The sequence below is a fragment of the Triticum aestivum genome, chromosome 6A (genome assembly GCF_018294505.1).
Source record: "Triticum aestivum cultivar Chinese Spring chromosome 6A, IWGSC CS RefSeq v2.1, whole genome shotgun sequence".
Lineage (NCBI taxonomy): Eukaryota > Viridiplantae > Streptophyta > Magnoliopsida > Poales > Poaceae > Triticum > Triticum aestivum.
In genome coordinates this window covers 414,384,560-414,398,933 of record NC_057809.1, presented here as the reverse complement: position 1 = coordinate 414,398,933, position 14,374 = coordinate 414,384,560, and the positions used below count along the sequence as shown (strand labels likewise).

General features: G+C 45.4%; 1 protein-coding gene across 3 annotated transcripts; it reads right to left on the bottom strand.

The window, feature by feature from the left end:
* Positions 1 to 2,606: 2,606 nt before the first annotated feature.
* Positions 2,607 to 5,894, bottom strand: LOC123127700 (photosynthetic NDH subunit of lumenal location 3, chloroplastic). Of its 3 annotated transcripts, XM_044547489.1 has the most exons (4): positions 5,732 to 5,845; positions 5,397 to 5,607; positions 3,535 to 3,814; positions 2,607 to 3,077 (listed from the first exon to the last, which is right to left on the bottom strand). In XM_044547489.1, the coding sequence occupies exons 3-4, from the start codon at positions 3,784 to 3,786 to the stop codon at positions 2,970 to 2,972; spliced, it is 360 nt and encodes a 119-aa protein (XP_044403424.1). In that variant the 5' UTR covers positions 3,787 to 3,814; positions 5,397 to 5,607; positions 5,732 to 5,845; the 3' UTR covers positions 2,607 to 2,969. The 3 variants fall into 3 exon arrangements, with proteins under 3 accessions (XP_044403424.1, XP_044403423.1, XP_044403425.1); XM_044547488.1 differs by lacking the exon at positions 5,397 to 5,607 and having other exon boundaries at positions 5,732 to 5,894; XM_044547490.1 differs by lacking the exon at positions 5,397 to 5,607 and having other exon boundaries at positions 3,535 to 3,817; positions 5,732 to 5,750.
* Between the last annotated feature and the right edge of the window lie 8,480 nt (positions 5,895 to 14,374).

The following is a 14,374-nucleotide window of genomic DNA, read 5'->3' as shown; positions in this document are numbered from 1 at the left end:
TATAACATTGCTCGTGATAAGAACAACACTATTGTGCACGTGCTCAGTTCATCCCCATCGAACATTTCGTTTAGGCGGGATTTGATTGGCCCCAGACTTATGTCATGGCATAATCTTTTGTCCCGGTTGGATTCGATTAACCTGACACAAGGTCGGGATATGTTTCGCTGGAACCTTACTACATCAGGGTCTTTTACAGTAGACTCTATGTACCGTGCGCTCACACATTCTGAGGTATCAGTGAGTAATAACAAGAAAATTTGGAAGTCCAAGATTCCACTAAAAGTGAAAATTTTCATGTGGTATCTTCGTAAGGGAGTTGTGTTGACCAAAGACAACCTCGCACGACGCAACTGGTCAGGGAGTAAGAAGTGTTGTTTTTGTACTCATGACGAGACAATCAAACACCTCTTTTTTCAATGCAAGTTTGCACGTTCTACGTGATCAATCATCCAAATAGCGTCAAATTTATATCCGCCCATAAGTGTTGCCAATATATTTGGTCACAGGTTGGAGGTATTCCAAATAGGTTTAAAGCGCTTATAAGGGTGGGAGCGTACGCCTTAATTTGGTCGCTCTGGCTATGTAGAAACGATTTGGTTTTTAATGGAAAAAATGCTTCTCCTATGCAGGTTATTTTCCGTTGTATGCACTCGCTTCATACGTGGCCTATGCTACAACGATCGGAGCACCAATCGCTGTTCAAGGCGGTGTGTACGCGGTTGGAACAGGTGGCTACGGAGGTTTTTTCCCAACATGGGTGGCAGCATAACCTCCGGATCGATCCACCACCACCTTCGACATAGACATAGTGTCGGTCTATAGGACTTTACTGTTGCCGATATGTCGGTTTATATTTCATATTTTTTGTCAGACTTTTGAATTTGGCTGTGTGCATCTCAGTTATGCAGAGACCAAGTGTTACTCATAATGTTTTGTATCCCCTTGATGCTATATTCTGAGATAATAAAATCGTCCTTTATTGAAAAGCATGGGCTGAGTGGGGGCAACACCTTTTACTATGGGCCTAGTGTTACGGGAGGCAAAAATCGAGTAGGGGCATTGGCCCCCACTGAGCTCAACGTGCGTCCGCCCCTGATCTCCACTCCTCTGGCCGCCTACGATGCCGGTTACGTGAAGAACCCTAAGCGCTGGGGCGTAGCGAGACATCTAATAGCTTTTCAATTGTTAATACACGTATATCAAAATCGATGCCAAAGCTTTGCTACATTGTTCATTGCTAGTGTGCCCACGGTTCCCATTTATTCCTGGTGGCACATAGTGTTTTAAGGAGTGAATTGCGAAAAACCACCATATTGAAGCGTAGGTTTGCAGAAAAGACTTTTCTACGAATTTGTGTCAGAAAATACTGATTTTAGTCCTAACCTTTTGCAAAAAACACTGATCAACCGTTTTATGCATTTTAACCTCGATTATGACATGTGGGGCCCTGGTATTTTTGCATAGTCACCCTTCGGGTAAAAGTATAAAACGCAATCAGCTCCTTAGTGAATTTGGGCTGCCCAGAGAGCAGAGCAGCAACACGCCGGCCATGGCTGATGAGTCTCGTCACCTGGAATGGGAGCAGAGAGCACGGCCGCGGCACAAGCGCATCCTCAAGTCGCAGGCGAGCCTGCTCTTGCTGGCGCGGACGCCGAGCAAGGGCGCCAGAGGTTGAGCCTGAGGCGCGGCGCGCAACCCGCTCGGCGGCGGTGGACGCGAAGCCCCTGCTGAACTTGGCGGCGAGGAGGGCGCTTGCGTCTGCTCCGGCAGGTTGCCACATCGGGCGGTCGCGTAGACGAGCCCTGTCGCCGCCTCCCGCCGCGGCTCGCCACGGAGTAGCGCGCGGTCCGGGTGGCCTACCTGGAGCAGCTGCCCCGACCATCACTCCGCCTCTAGCGCGCAGACCAGACTACCTCCTATCGCTGCCACCCACGTCCTGTGCCACCACATGCCAGATCCGGCCGGGTCCGATGTTCCCCGCCTCCACAACCCACGTCCAAGGACGGCCTGCGCCAGGATCCGGCGGGCCCAGTCTCCACCACACCTCGTCCCTCCTCCTCCCCGTCAAGGCGGGTCGAGCTTGGCATGGCGGGCCGAGCTGCGCGTCAGGGTCGTAGCCGGGAAGGGAGGTGGTGGCGCTGGGAGGGCGGGGGCGCGCCGGGAGGGAGGTGGCAGCACTGGGAGGCGGGGGCGCGTCAGGAGGGAGGTGGCGGCGCTGGGAGGCAGGGGCGCGCCGGAGGAAGGTGGAGGAGCAGGGAGAGGGTAGTTTTTTAAGGAATAATTTTTTAGGGAGCGGAGGACGTTTTGGCAAAAAGACCGTTAGCCACATCAGCAAATGGTGGGCTCCATCTGTCATAATCGTCATCAAATGGGTTAAAGCCATCAACTAATGTTTTCTGCAAAAGATTAGGCTAAGAATCAGTGTTTTTGGGCACAAATTCGTAGAAAAGTCTTTTCTGCAAACCTACGCTTTAATGTGGTGGTTTTTTGCAATTCACTCTGTTTTAAGAGGTCAAATTGGCCGAACCATTACCGCAGTACCATTAACTGGAGCAACCTGCTATGATCAAATGATTATTATCCCTGGCGCTGGCTAAATTCCATGAAATTTGGCAACGATTACCATCAGGTAAACACAGACATATAATTAAAATCAGAAACAAAACAGGAGAAAACTTTGCTGGAGATAACCACACGCTAGGTATTATTTCTCTTGCTCTGCTTCAACTGCGGAGATATTTGGACCATGTATGTACACAGGTGCTCTAGCCGGTGCTCATCTGGAAAATGCCCATGTGAGTTTCAGGCACATACGTTCCTTACATAAAGACTCATCCCTCTGCAAGAGTTTCTGGCATGACTCCATCCTTTCCTTGCTATCCAGAAGATGCAAATGCTGTGTCTGCTTGATCCAGCCTCACAGCATCGCATCGTAGTACAGGACCACATGGCATGAGCCCAACATGCTACTGCGGCGGCGCAAGGGCCGCGAGCAACTCACGGAGAGCCTGAGCGGTGTCGTTGTAGCACATCTTCACGACGGGGACGCTTCGGCTCGTCACCGCATCGCATAGCTGCCATTTGTGCAGGAGCAGTTTTATGTCAAAAGCATCAAACACGTCCACAAAGTAAGCTAACAAACTGAACAGACCACTTCTGTGTCATTCTACAGTTTAATTCTGCGCAAGGACTAGACTACGGAAATTTGAGATTTTTTATGTTTGACCATGACCAGTTCGCCGCATTGCTAGTTGAGTAATCTGAGCAAAATGCAATTGACAACTATTTATTGCATGATCTGAGTCAAGAACCATACAAACTTGGTTAAGGGGCACAAGCATTGATCTGCAACTCAGAGACATCTTGAAGTTCTAATTGGTACCTCAAAATTTAAGTGCACACCTGGCAGGTGCCTCGATAAGAAATTTGTAAAATAATTGCCGTGCTCTGTGTTTTCGTACAAGTAAATCATCTTGGTTTGCTTGCAAGGAAATCTACCGAAATTTAAGGGAGAAGACAGCAATCAATCACCTCATCCGTGCAGTAGAAGAATTTGTTGGCGAGAAGGGTGAGCGCCTTCCTGCGCTCATCGTTCTCACTTCGGGAGATCACACGGCTCAGATCAATGTACAAGAAGGTAGCCTTCAGGCGGAGGTCCCTCCAGACCAAGTCCCATGAGTCATCGTCCAGATCAGTCACCAGATCCTCCTCCATCGACAGAAGTTGGCCGGCGCAGCTCTTGATCCGGCAAACGCACCCCTTGAGCTCCATCCCTTCATCCATTGCTGCTTCTGTGTAGTTCCCTTTGCCCCTGCTTGCATATGACAAAATATCAGAGGCAATGATGTGGATGTATTCATGGAAAGGCAAAAAGAAACTGATTCTTGGAGCATGTCTAGAAGCAACAGATGTCAGCATGTGCATCACAGGAAAGAGGCCATGTAATGCAGCAAGGGGCAAAGTGGTCAGTGCAGAACACCATAAGATTGGCTAAGGATGAGACCTTTCTCAACGTTGCTGGGCATATTAAACAAGACAAGAGAAAGGACGAAAAGGGAAGCCAAATTCGGCTACCTTGTCTATCTTCAGATATCATCAAGGAAGGTGGCAGCACAACACAAGAAGCTACCACGAATTGGCCCAAGGAAAACGCGCATAATTTATGAGAGAGATAATCACAAGCGTTACCCTTTTTTCGGCGAGAAACCGTCACCCTTTGCAACCATAAGAATTCAGAGGGCAAGGAGAAGGTCGGAAACTTGGGAAATGAGATAGGGGACATTATAGTGTGCCAATATAGACTACAAAAATTAACTAATAAACTTGGGCTTCTGTTATTTATTTCAGAAAATTATAAAGAATGGAGTACAAAAGTATATAATGACAAAATAGATATGCAAACAAATATGGTAGTACAAGTTTGAAATTTCAGAAATGACGTATTTATCACCCATGAATTCCCTAATAAATGACCATTCATTCAACCCTCTATTTTGAAGTTTTACTATCATCTATGCGCTGTTTGACAACAACGTCGGATCGTTAATTTCAAAGTTTCTCAATAAAACATCTTGGATTCAGTACTGTTTCCCGATTGAATACTGTTTTTCTTAATTATTTTGGTACATACTTTAAGTGCCAGAAAGTTTAGATTAGTTGACCCCACAGCCACAGGGTTTTGGTTCTAGCTCGGCCACTGTCTGTATGACTATGACATCACGAAAATGACAGTCTCACCTGCTTATCAAACGTGGAACGTGGGTGGAAAGCACAAATCTTTACTCTAAACTCTAAAGTAGTTTGCGACGAACTGACAGTAACATTCTCAGTGGGAGGTGCAGTGTAATATGTTTCAAATGCTAAGCAAGTACTAGTAGTTAAAAGGAGAAGAGTTCGTCAATGTCAATGAGAGGGGCCACGGAAAGGTAAGTGCACGAATTAACTACTAGAAACAGGGAATGGATCAAACTGTTGTAATTAAAAGATCACTACGACGATCAGATATTCAGATTAAACGCGTCTACTAACTCTGCATTTGACAATTCATTCCTTCAGACTTGTTTTGAACCTGGACAAAACATCTTGGATTTAAATAACTGAAAATAAAACAAAAGGTTGACTGACAGAAGTTGGAAATCGCTACGACTTTTCTGGCACAGCAAAAGGAATCAATCGTAGTAGAGAAGAAAGAACATCAACGGAAGGAAAAGGAGCGGAGCGGAATGAATGAACTCAACCCAACCCAATCGAGCGAGTCTGATCGAACAGGATCAGGATCGGCCGATCGGATTCAGCTTGTTCCAGATCACGGCGAGAGAGAAGCAAACGAAACGGCATTAGAGGCGAACCAACCAACATAGATTCCCTTCCCCCCCAACAGTGGCTCCACTTACCAGGAATCAAATCAGGCTCTTCTCAGTTCCCCTCTCCTCTCCTCTCCTTCCCCGATAAATGCCAAGAGACTGGGTGGGTTAAACGGACGACCCCACAAGAAGGAAAACAAAAAGATCCTCAAAAGATGTGGAAGGGGGCGAATTCTTGCATGATGAAGAGGAAGGAATTTGGAGCAGCAACTCCTGCTTCCGCCGCTGTTTCCGTCCCACTCTGTCAGCCCCTCCTCCATTGTGAATCGACCGATTAAATTAAATCCCAGCTGGTAATGTCAATTAGGTGCAAGTGCAGGAATAAGCAACGAGGTGCGGAGAAACAAGGAGCGTGCGTGGCGTACCTCGACCTCGACGGCGTCGGTAGAAGTGGAGGGAGGGAGGGAGGGAGGGGAGGGGAGGGGGCTCCTCTCCTGCCGCGCGGTCTCCTAGGCACCAATACTGTGAGAGAGAGAGAGAGAGAGAGAGAGAGACCGGGATCTAGTACGACGGGAAGGACGACGAGCTTTATGTTGGGCGTCAGTTTTATATTATACTCCTATATGCTACCCTGCGTACTGTATCTGGTGGGCACGGCCAAAGTCGCTAGCTAGGACCGATTATCTGTGAGAGGTGGCGATGCGAAGCCTCCCCAGTCCCCATGCATTTGTCACTGTCCCGGTTTGGGTGTCGATGGGGGTCACGGACACGTCTTGTAACCGTTGCAAAGTGTAGAATCCATTTTCAGATGATTATTTTTCTTTTCGGAACGGAGGTAAAAGTTCTGCCTCATCTTATCGGTTTAACAAACCGACAAAGCGGCGAGAAGCCTCTAGGCTACTCTCGCGGCATGAGTGACCTCAAGTGTTTGGCGTCCATCGTCGTCCAAAGTGCGGCTTTATTCTTAAAATCTTACTTGTTATGGCATTTGGCATGGAGGAGACATTCCTAGCCACCCTCGTATTTCTCTTGTTCCGAATTTCCGACGAAACCAACATGATGAGGGAACGACCCCCTTCCTCGGATTTTCGTTGATGTTGACGAGGGAGTGCCACCAATTATTAGTGTGCAGCTCAAGAAGCCCAAGCCACACCATGAACTCATTGCAAATAATGCATCATGAAGAATATGTGCCTGTATTTTCAATTCTGTTTTGCACAAATGGCACAGTAAGGAGTTCGAGGTCTCAAGATGCTTGTGGTACGCAAAAGATGCCAAGTTCACTCAAGGTGGTGAGGTTCCAAAAATTAGTATCCTGAGCGATAATGTGGACTTCACGCAAATTGAACCATAACTCAAAGAAAAATCACCGATGTGTGTGCGTCGTGAGGCACAAAATTATAATAATGTTGGCAATCCAAGCCTCCTTCTCAAATAGCGTTCTAAACAGTAAGATATTTGCTTTTGAAAATTGCGGAGTTATATCTTTTGGCTTATGCCCCCAGCCACATCAAGAGCTGGATAGGAGCAGTTTCATGATCGCCAATTGAACACGGTGCTTTCATTAAATAGGACCACGTCATGGTCATCACAAGGGTGTCCACAAATTACCCAAACAAAATGGATAGGAGGGGGTCTCCCCGACTTTGCACCGAACTTTTTGGTTCAACGACGTGAAAAATGGTCGACTGATGTGGCGCACCATAGGCACAGAAAACGTAAGGCGGCAGCTTCCATCATCGTGCTTATCTCTTGAGAAATTTGGAATGAGGGTAGTGCGAGGGTCTTCAACAACATATCTACCTCCTCTTTCCATCATCATCTCTAAAATCTGCACTGAGGTGCGCAACTAGATGTCGATGGGGAGGGACATATTTGTGAATATTATGTCGAGAAGTAAGCTTTTAAATTTTGGTCTTCAGGCTATAAGACATTTTTAAACACTCTCTTACTTAATGATGCGGCTAATCTTTTGCCCTTTTCATAAAAAGGGCAATTTTACCATGGCCAATGGAGGTCATGGTTATTTCATAAAAACATGTCCATGTCATGGTCACCACAAGGGTGTACAAGACCCACCCATCCATAAGGGGGTCTTCCCAACTTCGCGGCGAACTCTTGATATGGTTTTAATGACATCAAAAGTTGATGTACCGGTGTGGTGCACGACGACACAACTGGCGTGTCACATCATGCTTGTCTGTGTTGAATTATATATGGGCCTTGGGCTCATATAAACAATAATTCATGGTTAATCTCTAGGAATTTTTATTTCTGTGTCCCTGGTTCCTTAGGTCTACTCATTCATCCCCATGCTCTTAACTTTTGCTCACTTTTCCCCACTCCCTTGCCCGAAACCCTCAGAACTGGTCACAGCGGACGTTGCCGTCGGGTCAATGGCTTGACTCTTAACTCTGACGAGTGGGGCCGCGTAGGGAGGAGTCCACATTTTGACCGTTACGTGGTAACCAGTGGGGCCACGAAACTGACACTCACTGTAACCTGAATCAGATCCAGTCGCTTCCGCGCCGCCCCTCCGCCGCCGTCGTGTCGCCTCTGCCGCCGTCATGCCGCCTTCGCCGCAGTCGTGTGGCCTCTGCCGCAGTCGTGCCGCCTCCGCCGCATCTACCCTCTGTTGGGGAACGCATTAATTTTAAAAAAAATCCTACGGACACGCAAGATCTATCTATGTGATGCATAGCAACGAGAGGGGAGAGTGTTGTCCACATACCCTCGTAGACCGTAAGCGGAAGCGTTATGACAACGCGGTTAATGTAGTCATACGTCTTCACGATCCGACCGATCCTAGCACCGAAGGTATGGCACCTCTGCGATCTGCACACGTTCATCTCGGTGACGTCCCACGAACTCTAGATCCATCTGAGGTCGAGGAAGAGTTTCGTCAGCACGACAGCGTGATGATGGTGATGATGACGTTACCGACGCAGGGCTTCGCCTAAGCTCTACAACGATATGACCGAGGTGGAAATATGTGCAGGGGGCGGCCCTCTATGGCGCGCCTCAAGGGGGGAGTCCTACTCCCGGTGGGAGTAGGATCGCCCCTTCCCTTGTTGGAGTAGGAGAGAAAGGAAGGGGAAGAGAGAGGGAAGGAAGGGGGGCGGCCCCCCACCCAAATCAGATTGGGCTTGGGGCGCGCCCTCCACCTTGGCCGCCTCCTCCTCTCTCCCACTAAGGCCCAATAAGGCCCATATACTCCCCGGGGGGTTCCGGTAACCCCCGGTACTCCGGTAAATGCCCAAACTCACCCGGAACCATTCCGATGTCCAAACATAGCCTTCTAATATATCGATCTTTATGTATCGACCATTTCGAGACTCCTCGTCATGTCCGTGATCATATTTGGGACTCCGAACTACCTTCGGTACATCAAAACACATAAACTCATAATACTGATCGTCACTGAACGTTAAGCGTGCAGACCCTACGGGTTCGAGAACTATGTAGACATGACCGGGACTCATCTCCGGTCAATAACCAATAGCGGAACCTGGATGCTCGTATTGGTTCCTACATATTCTACGAAGCTCTTTATCGGTCAAACCGCATAACAACATACGTTGTTCCCTTTGTCATCAGTATGTTACTTGCCCGAGATTCGATCATCGGTATCTCCATACCTAGTTCAATCTCATTACCGGCAAGTCTCTTTACTCGTTCCGTAATGTAACATCCCGTAACTAACTCATTAGTCGCATTGCTTGCAAGGCTTATAGTGATGTGCATTACCAAGAGGGCCCAGAGATACCTCTCCGATACACGGAGTGACAAATCCTAATCTCGATCTATGCCAACTCAACAAACACCATCAGAGACACCTGTAGAGCATCTTTATAGTCACCCAGTTACGTTGTGACGTTTGATAGCACACTAAGTGTTCCTCCAATATTCAGGAGTTGCATAATCTCATAGTCATAAGAACATGTATAAGTTATGGAGAAAGCAATAGCAATAAACTAAATGATCAAAGTGCTAAGCTAACGGATGGGTCAAGTCAATCACATCATTCTCTAATGATGTGATCCCGTTTATCAAATGACAACTCTTTGTCCATGGCTAGGAAACTTAACCATCTTTGATTAACGAGCTAGTCAAGTAGAGGCATACTAGTGACACTCTGTTTTTCTATGTATTCACACATGTACTAAGTTTCCAGTTAATACAATTCTAGCATGAACAATAAACATTTATCATGATATAAGGAAATATAAAATAACAACTTTATTATCGCCTCTAGGGCATATTTCCTCCAGTCTCCCACTTGCACTAGAGTCAATAATCTAGATTACATTGTAATGATTCTAACACCCATGGAGTCTTGGTGTTGATCATGTTTTGCTCGTGAGAGAGGCTTAGTCAACGGGCCTGCAACATTCAGATCCGTATGTATCTTGCAAATTTCTATGTCTCCCTCCTTGACTTGATCGCGGATGGAATTGAAGCGTCTTTTGATGTGCTTGGTTCTCTTGTGAAATATGGATTCCTTTGCCAAGGCAATTGCACCAGTATTGTCACAAAGGATTTTCATTGGACCCGATGCACTAGGTATGACACCTAGATCGGATATGAACTCCTTCATCCAGACTCCTTCATTTGACGCTTCCGAAGCAGCTATGTACTCCGCTTCACACGTAGATCCCGCCATGACGCTCTGCTTGAAACTGCACCAACTGACAGCTCCACCATTCAATAAAAAATACGTATCCGGTTTGTGACTTAGAGTCATCTGGATCAGTGTCAAAGCTTGCATCGACGTAACCGTTTACGACGAGCTCTTTGCCACCTCCATAAACGAGAAACATATCCTTAGTCCTTTTCAGGTATTTCAGGATGTTCTTGACCGTTGTACAATGATCCACTCCAGGATTACTTTGGTGCCTCCCTGCTAAACTAATAGCAAGGAACACATCAGGTCTGGTACACAACATTACATACATGATAGAACCTATGGCTGAAGCATAGGGAATGACTTTCATTTTATCTCTATCTTCTGAAGTGGTCGGGCATTGAGTCTGGTTCAACTTCACACCTTGTAACATAGGCAAGAACCCTTTCTTGCTTGATCCGTTTTGAACTTCTTCAAAACTTTATCAAGGTATGTGCTTTGTGAAAGTCCAATTAAGCGTCTTGATCTATCTCTATAGATCTTGATGCCCAATATATAAGCAGCTTCACCGAGGTCTTTCATTGAAAAATTCTTATTCAAGTATCCTTTTATTCAGAAATCCAATATTATTTCCGATCAGCAATATGTCATCCACATATAATATCAGAAATGCTATAGAGCTCCCACTCACTTTCTTGTAAATACAGGCTTCTCCAAAAGTCTGTATAAAACCATATGCTTTGATCACACTATCAAACCGTATATTCCAACTCTGAGAGGCTTGCACCAGTCCATAAATGGATCGCTGGAGCTTGCACACTTTGTTAGCACCTTTTGGATCGACAAAACCTTCTGTTTGCATCATATACAACTCTTCTTTAAGATATCCATTAAGGAATGCAGTTTTGACATCCATTTGCCAAATTTCATAATCATAAAATGCGGCAAATGCTAAGATGATTCGGACAGACTTAAGCATCGCTACGGGTGAGAAGGTCTCATCGTAGTCAACTCCTTGAACTTGTCGAAAACCTTTCGCATCAGGTCGAGCTTTGTAGAAAGTAACATTACCGTCAGCGTCAGTCTTCTTCTTGAAGATCCATTTATTCTCTATGGCTTGCCGATCATTGGGCAAGTCAACCAAAGTCCACACTTTGTTCTCATACATGGATCCCATCTCAGATTTCATGGCCTCAAGCCATTTTGCGGAATCCGGGCTCATCATCGCTTCCTCCTAGTTCGTAGGTTCATCATGGTCAAGTAACATGACCTCCAGAATGATGTCTACTACACAACCTTCTTCTTGTAGACGTTGTTGGGCCTCCAAGTGCAGAGGTTTGTAGGACAGTAGCAAATTTCCCTCAAGTGGATGACTAAGGTTTATCAATCTGTAGGAGGCATAGGATGAAGATGGTCTCTCTCAAGCAACCCTGCAACCAAATAACAAAGAGTCTCTTGTGTCCCCAACACACCCAATACAATGGTAAATTGTATAGGTGCACTAGTTCGGCGAAGAGATGGTGAAACAAGTGCAATATGGATAGTAGATAATAGCTTTTGTAATCTGAAATAATAAAAACAGCAAGGTAGCAAGTGATAAAAGTGAGCATAAACGGTATTGCAATGTGTGGAAATAAGGCCTAGGGTTCATACTTTCGCTAGTGTAAGTTCCCTCAACAATACTAACATAATTGGATCACATAACTATCCCTCAACATGCAACAAAGAGTCACTCCAAAGTCACTAATAGCGGAGAACGAACGAAGAGATAATGGTAGGGAACGAAACCACCTCAAAGTTATTCTTTCCAATCAATCCATTGGGCTATTACTATAAGTGTCACAAACAGCCCTAGAGTTCCTACTAGAATAACACCTTAAGATACAAATCAACCAAAACCCTAATGTCACCTAGATACTCCATTGTCACCTCAAGTATCCGTGGGCATGATTATACGATATACATCACACAATCTCAGATTCATCTATTCAACCAACACAAAGGACCTCAAAGAGTGCCCCAAAGATCTACCGGAGAATCACGACGAAAACGTGTGCCAACCCCTATGCATAGGTTCATGAACCCGCAAGTTGGTCACCTTAACATACATCAAGTGGCGCGCGGTATCCCATTGTCACCATAGATATCCACGGCAAGACATACATCAAGTGTTCTCAAGTCTTTAAAGACTCAATCCGATAAGATTACTTCAAAGGGGAAACTCAATTCATTACAAGAGAGAAGAGGGGGAGGAGAAACATAAGATCCAACTATAATAGCAAAGCTCGCGATACATCAAGATCATATCATCTCAAGAACACGAGAGAGAGAGAGAGATCAAACACATAGCTACTAGTACATACCCTCAGCCCCGAGGGAGAACTACTCCCTCCTCATCATGGAGAGCACCGGGATGATGAAGATGGCCACCGGAGAAGGATTGCCCCCTCCGGCAGGGTGCCGGAACGGGTCTAGATTGGTTTTCGGTGGCTACGGAGGCTTCTGGCGGTGGAACTCCCGATCTATCTTGTGTTCTGGAAGTTTTAGGTTACGTGGATATATATGGGTGTAGGGAGGAAGTCGGAGGAGCCACAGGGGCCCCACGAGACAGGGGGGCGCGCCCTAGGGGGGGCGCCCCCACCCTCGTGAGCACCTCGTGTCTCCCCTGACGTGGGGTCCAAGTCTATCAGGTGTGTTTCCTTCCAAAAATAACTTCTCCAGTTGATTTCGTTCCGTTTTGACTCCGTCTGATATTCCTTTTCTCCAAAACACTGAAATAGGCATAAAACAGCAAATCTAGGCTAGGCCTCCGGTTAATAGGTTAGTCCCAAAAGTAATATAAAAGTGGAAAATAAAGCCCAATATTGCCCAAAACAGTAGATAATATAGCATGGAGCAATCAAAAATTATAAATACGTTGGAGACGTATCAAGCATCCCCAAGCTTAATTCCTGCTCGTCCTCGAGTAGGTAAATGATAAAAGAAAGAATTTTTGATGTGGAATGCTAGTTGGCATAATTTCAATGTGATTCTTCTTAGTTGTGGTATGAATATTCAGATCTGAAAGATTCAAGACAAAAGTTCATATTGACATAAAAATGATAATACTTCAAGCATACTAACAAAGCAATCATGTCTTCTCAAAATAACATGGCCAAAGAAAGCTATCCCTACAAAATCATATAGTCTGGCTATGCTCCATCTTCACCACACAACATATTTAAATCATGCACAAACCCGATGACAATCCAAGCAATTGTTTCATACTTTTGATGTTCTCAAACTTTTTCAATCTTCACGCAATACATGAGTGTGAGCCATGGATATAGCCCTATAGGTGGAATAGAATGGTGGTTGTGGAGAAGACAAAAAGGAGAAGATAGTCTCACATCGACTAGGCGTATCAACGGGCTATGGAGATGCCCATCAATAGATATCAATGTGAGTGAGTAGGGATTGCCATGCAACGGATGCACTAGAGCTATAAATGTATGAAAGCTCAACAAAAGAAACTAGTGGGTGTGCATCCAACTTGCTTGCTCACGAAGATCTAGGGCAATTTTGAGGAAGCCCATCATTGGAATATACAAGCCAAGTTCTATAATGAAAAATTCCCACTAGTATATGAAAGTGACAACATAGGAGACTCTCTATCATGAAGATCATGGTGCTACTTTGAAGCACAAGTGTGGTAAAAGGATAGTAGCATTTTCCCTTTTATTTTATTTTTTTATATTTTTTTATTTGGCCTTTCTTTTTTTTATTTGGCCCCCTTTTTTATTTGGCCTTTATTTTTTTATTTGGCCTTTCTTCCCCTTTTTTTGGGACAATGCTCTATTGAATGATGATCATCACACTTCTATTTATTTACAACTCGATGATACAACTCGATACTAGAACAAAGATGACTCTATATGAATGCCTCCGGCGGTGTACCGGGATATGCAATGAATCAAGAGTGACATGTATGAAAGAATTATGAATGGTGGCTTTGCCACAGATACGATGTCAACTACATGATCATGCTAAGCAATATGACAATGATGAAGCGTGTCATAATAAACGGAACGGTGGAAAGTTGTATGGCAATATATCTCGGAATGGCTATGGAAATGCCATAATAGGTAGGTATGGTGGCTGTTTTGAGGAAGGTATACGGTGGGTTTATGGTACCGGCGAAAGTTGCGCGGTACTAGAGAGGCTAGCAAAGGTGGAAGGGTGAGAGTGCGTATAATCCATGGACTCAACATTAGTCATAAAGAACTCACATACTTATTGCAAAAATCTATTAGTTATCGAAACAAAGTACTACGCGCATGCTCCTAGGGGGATAGATTGGTAGGAAAAGACCATCGCTCGTCCCCGACCGCCACTCATAAGGAAGGCAATCAATAATTAAATCATGCTCCGACTTCATCACATAACAGTTCACCATACGTGCATG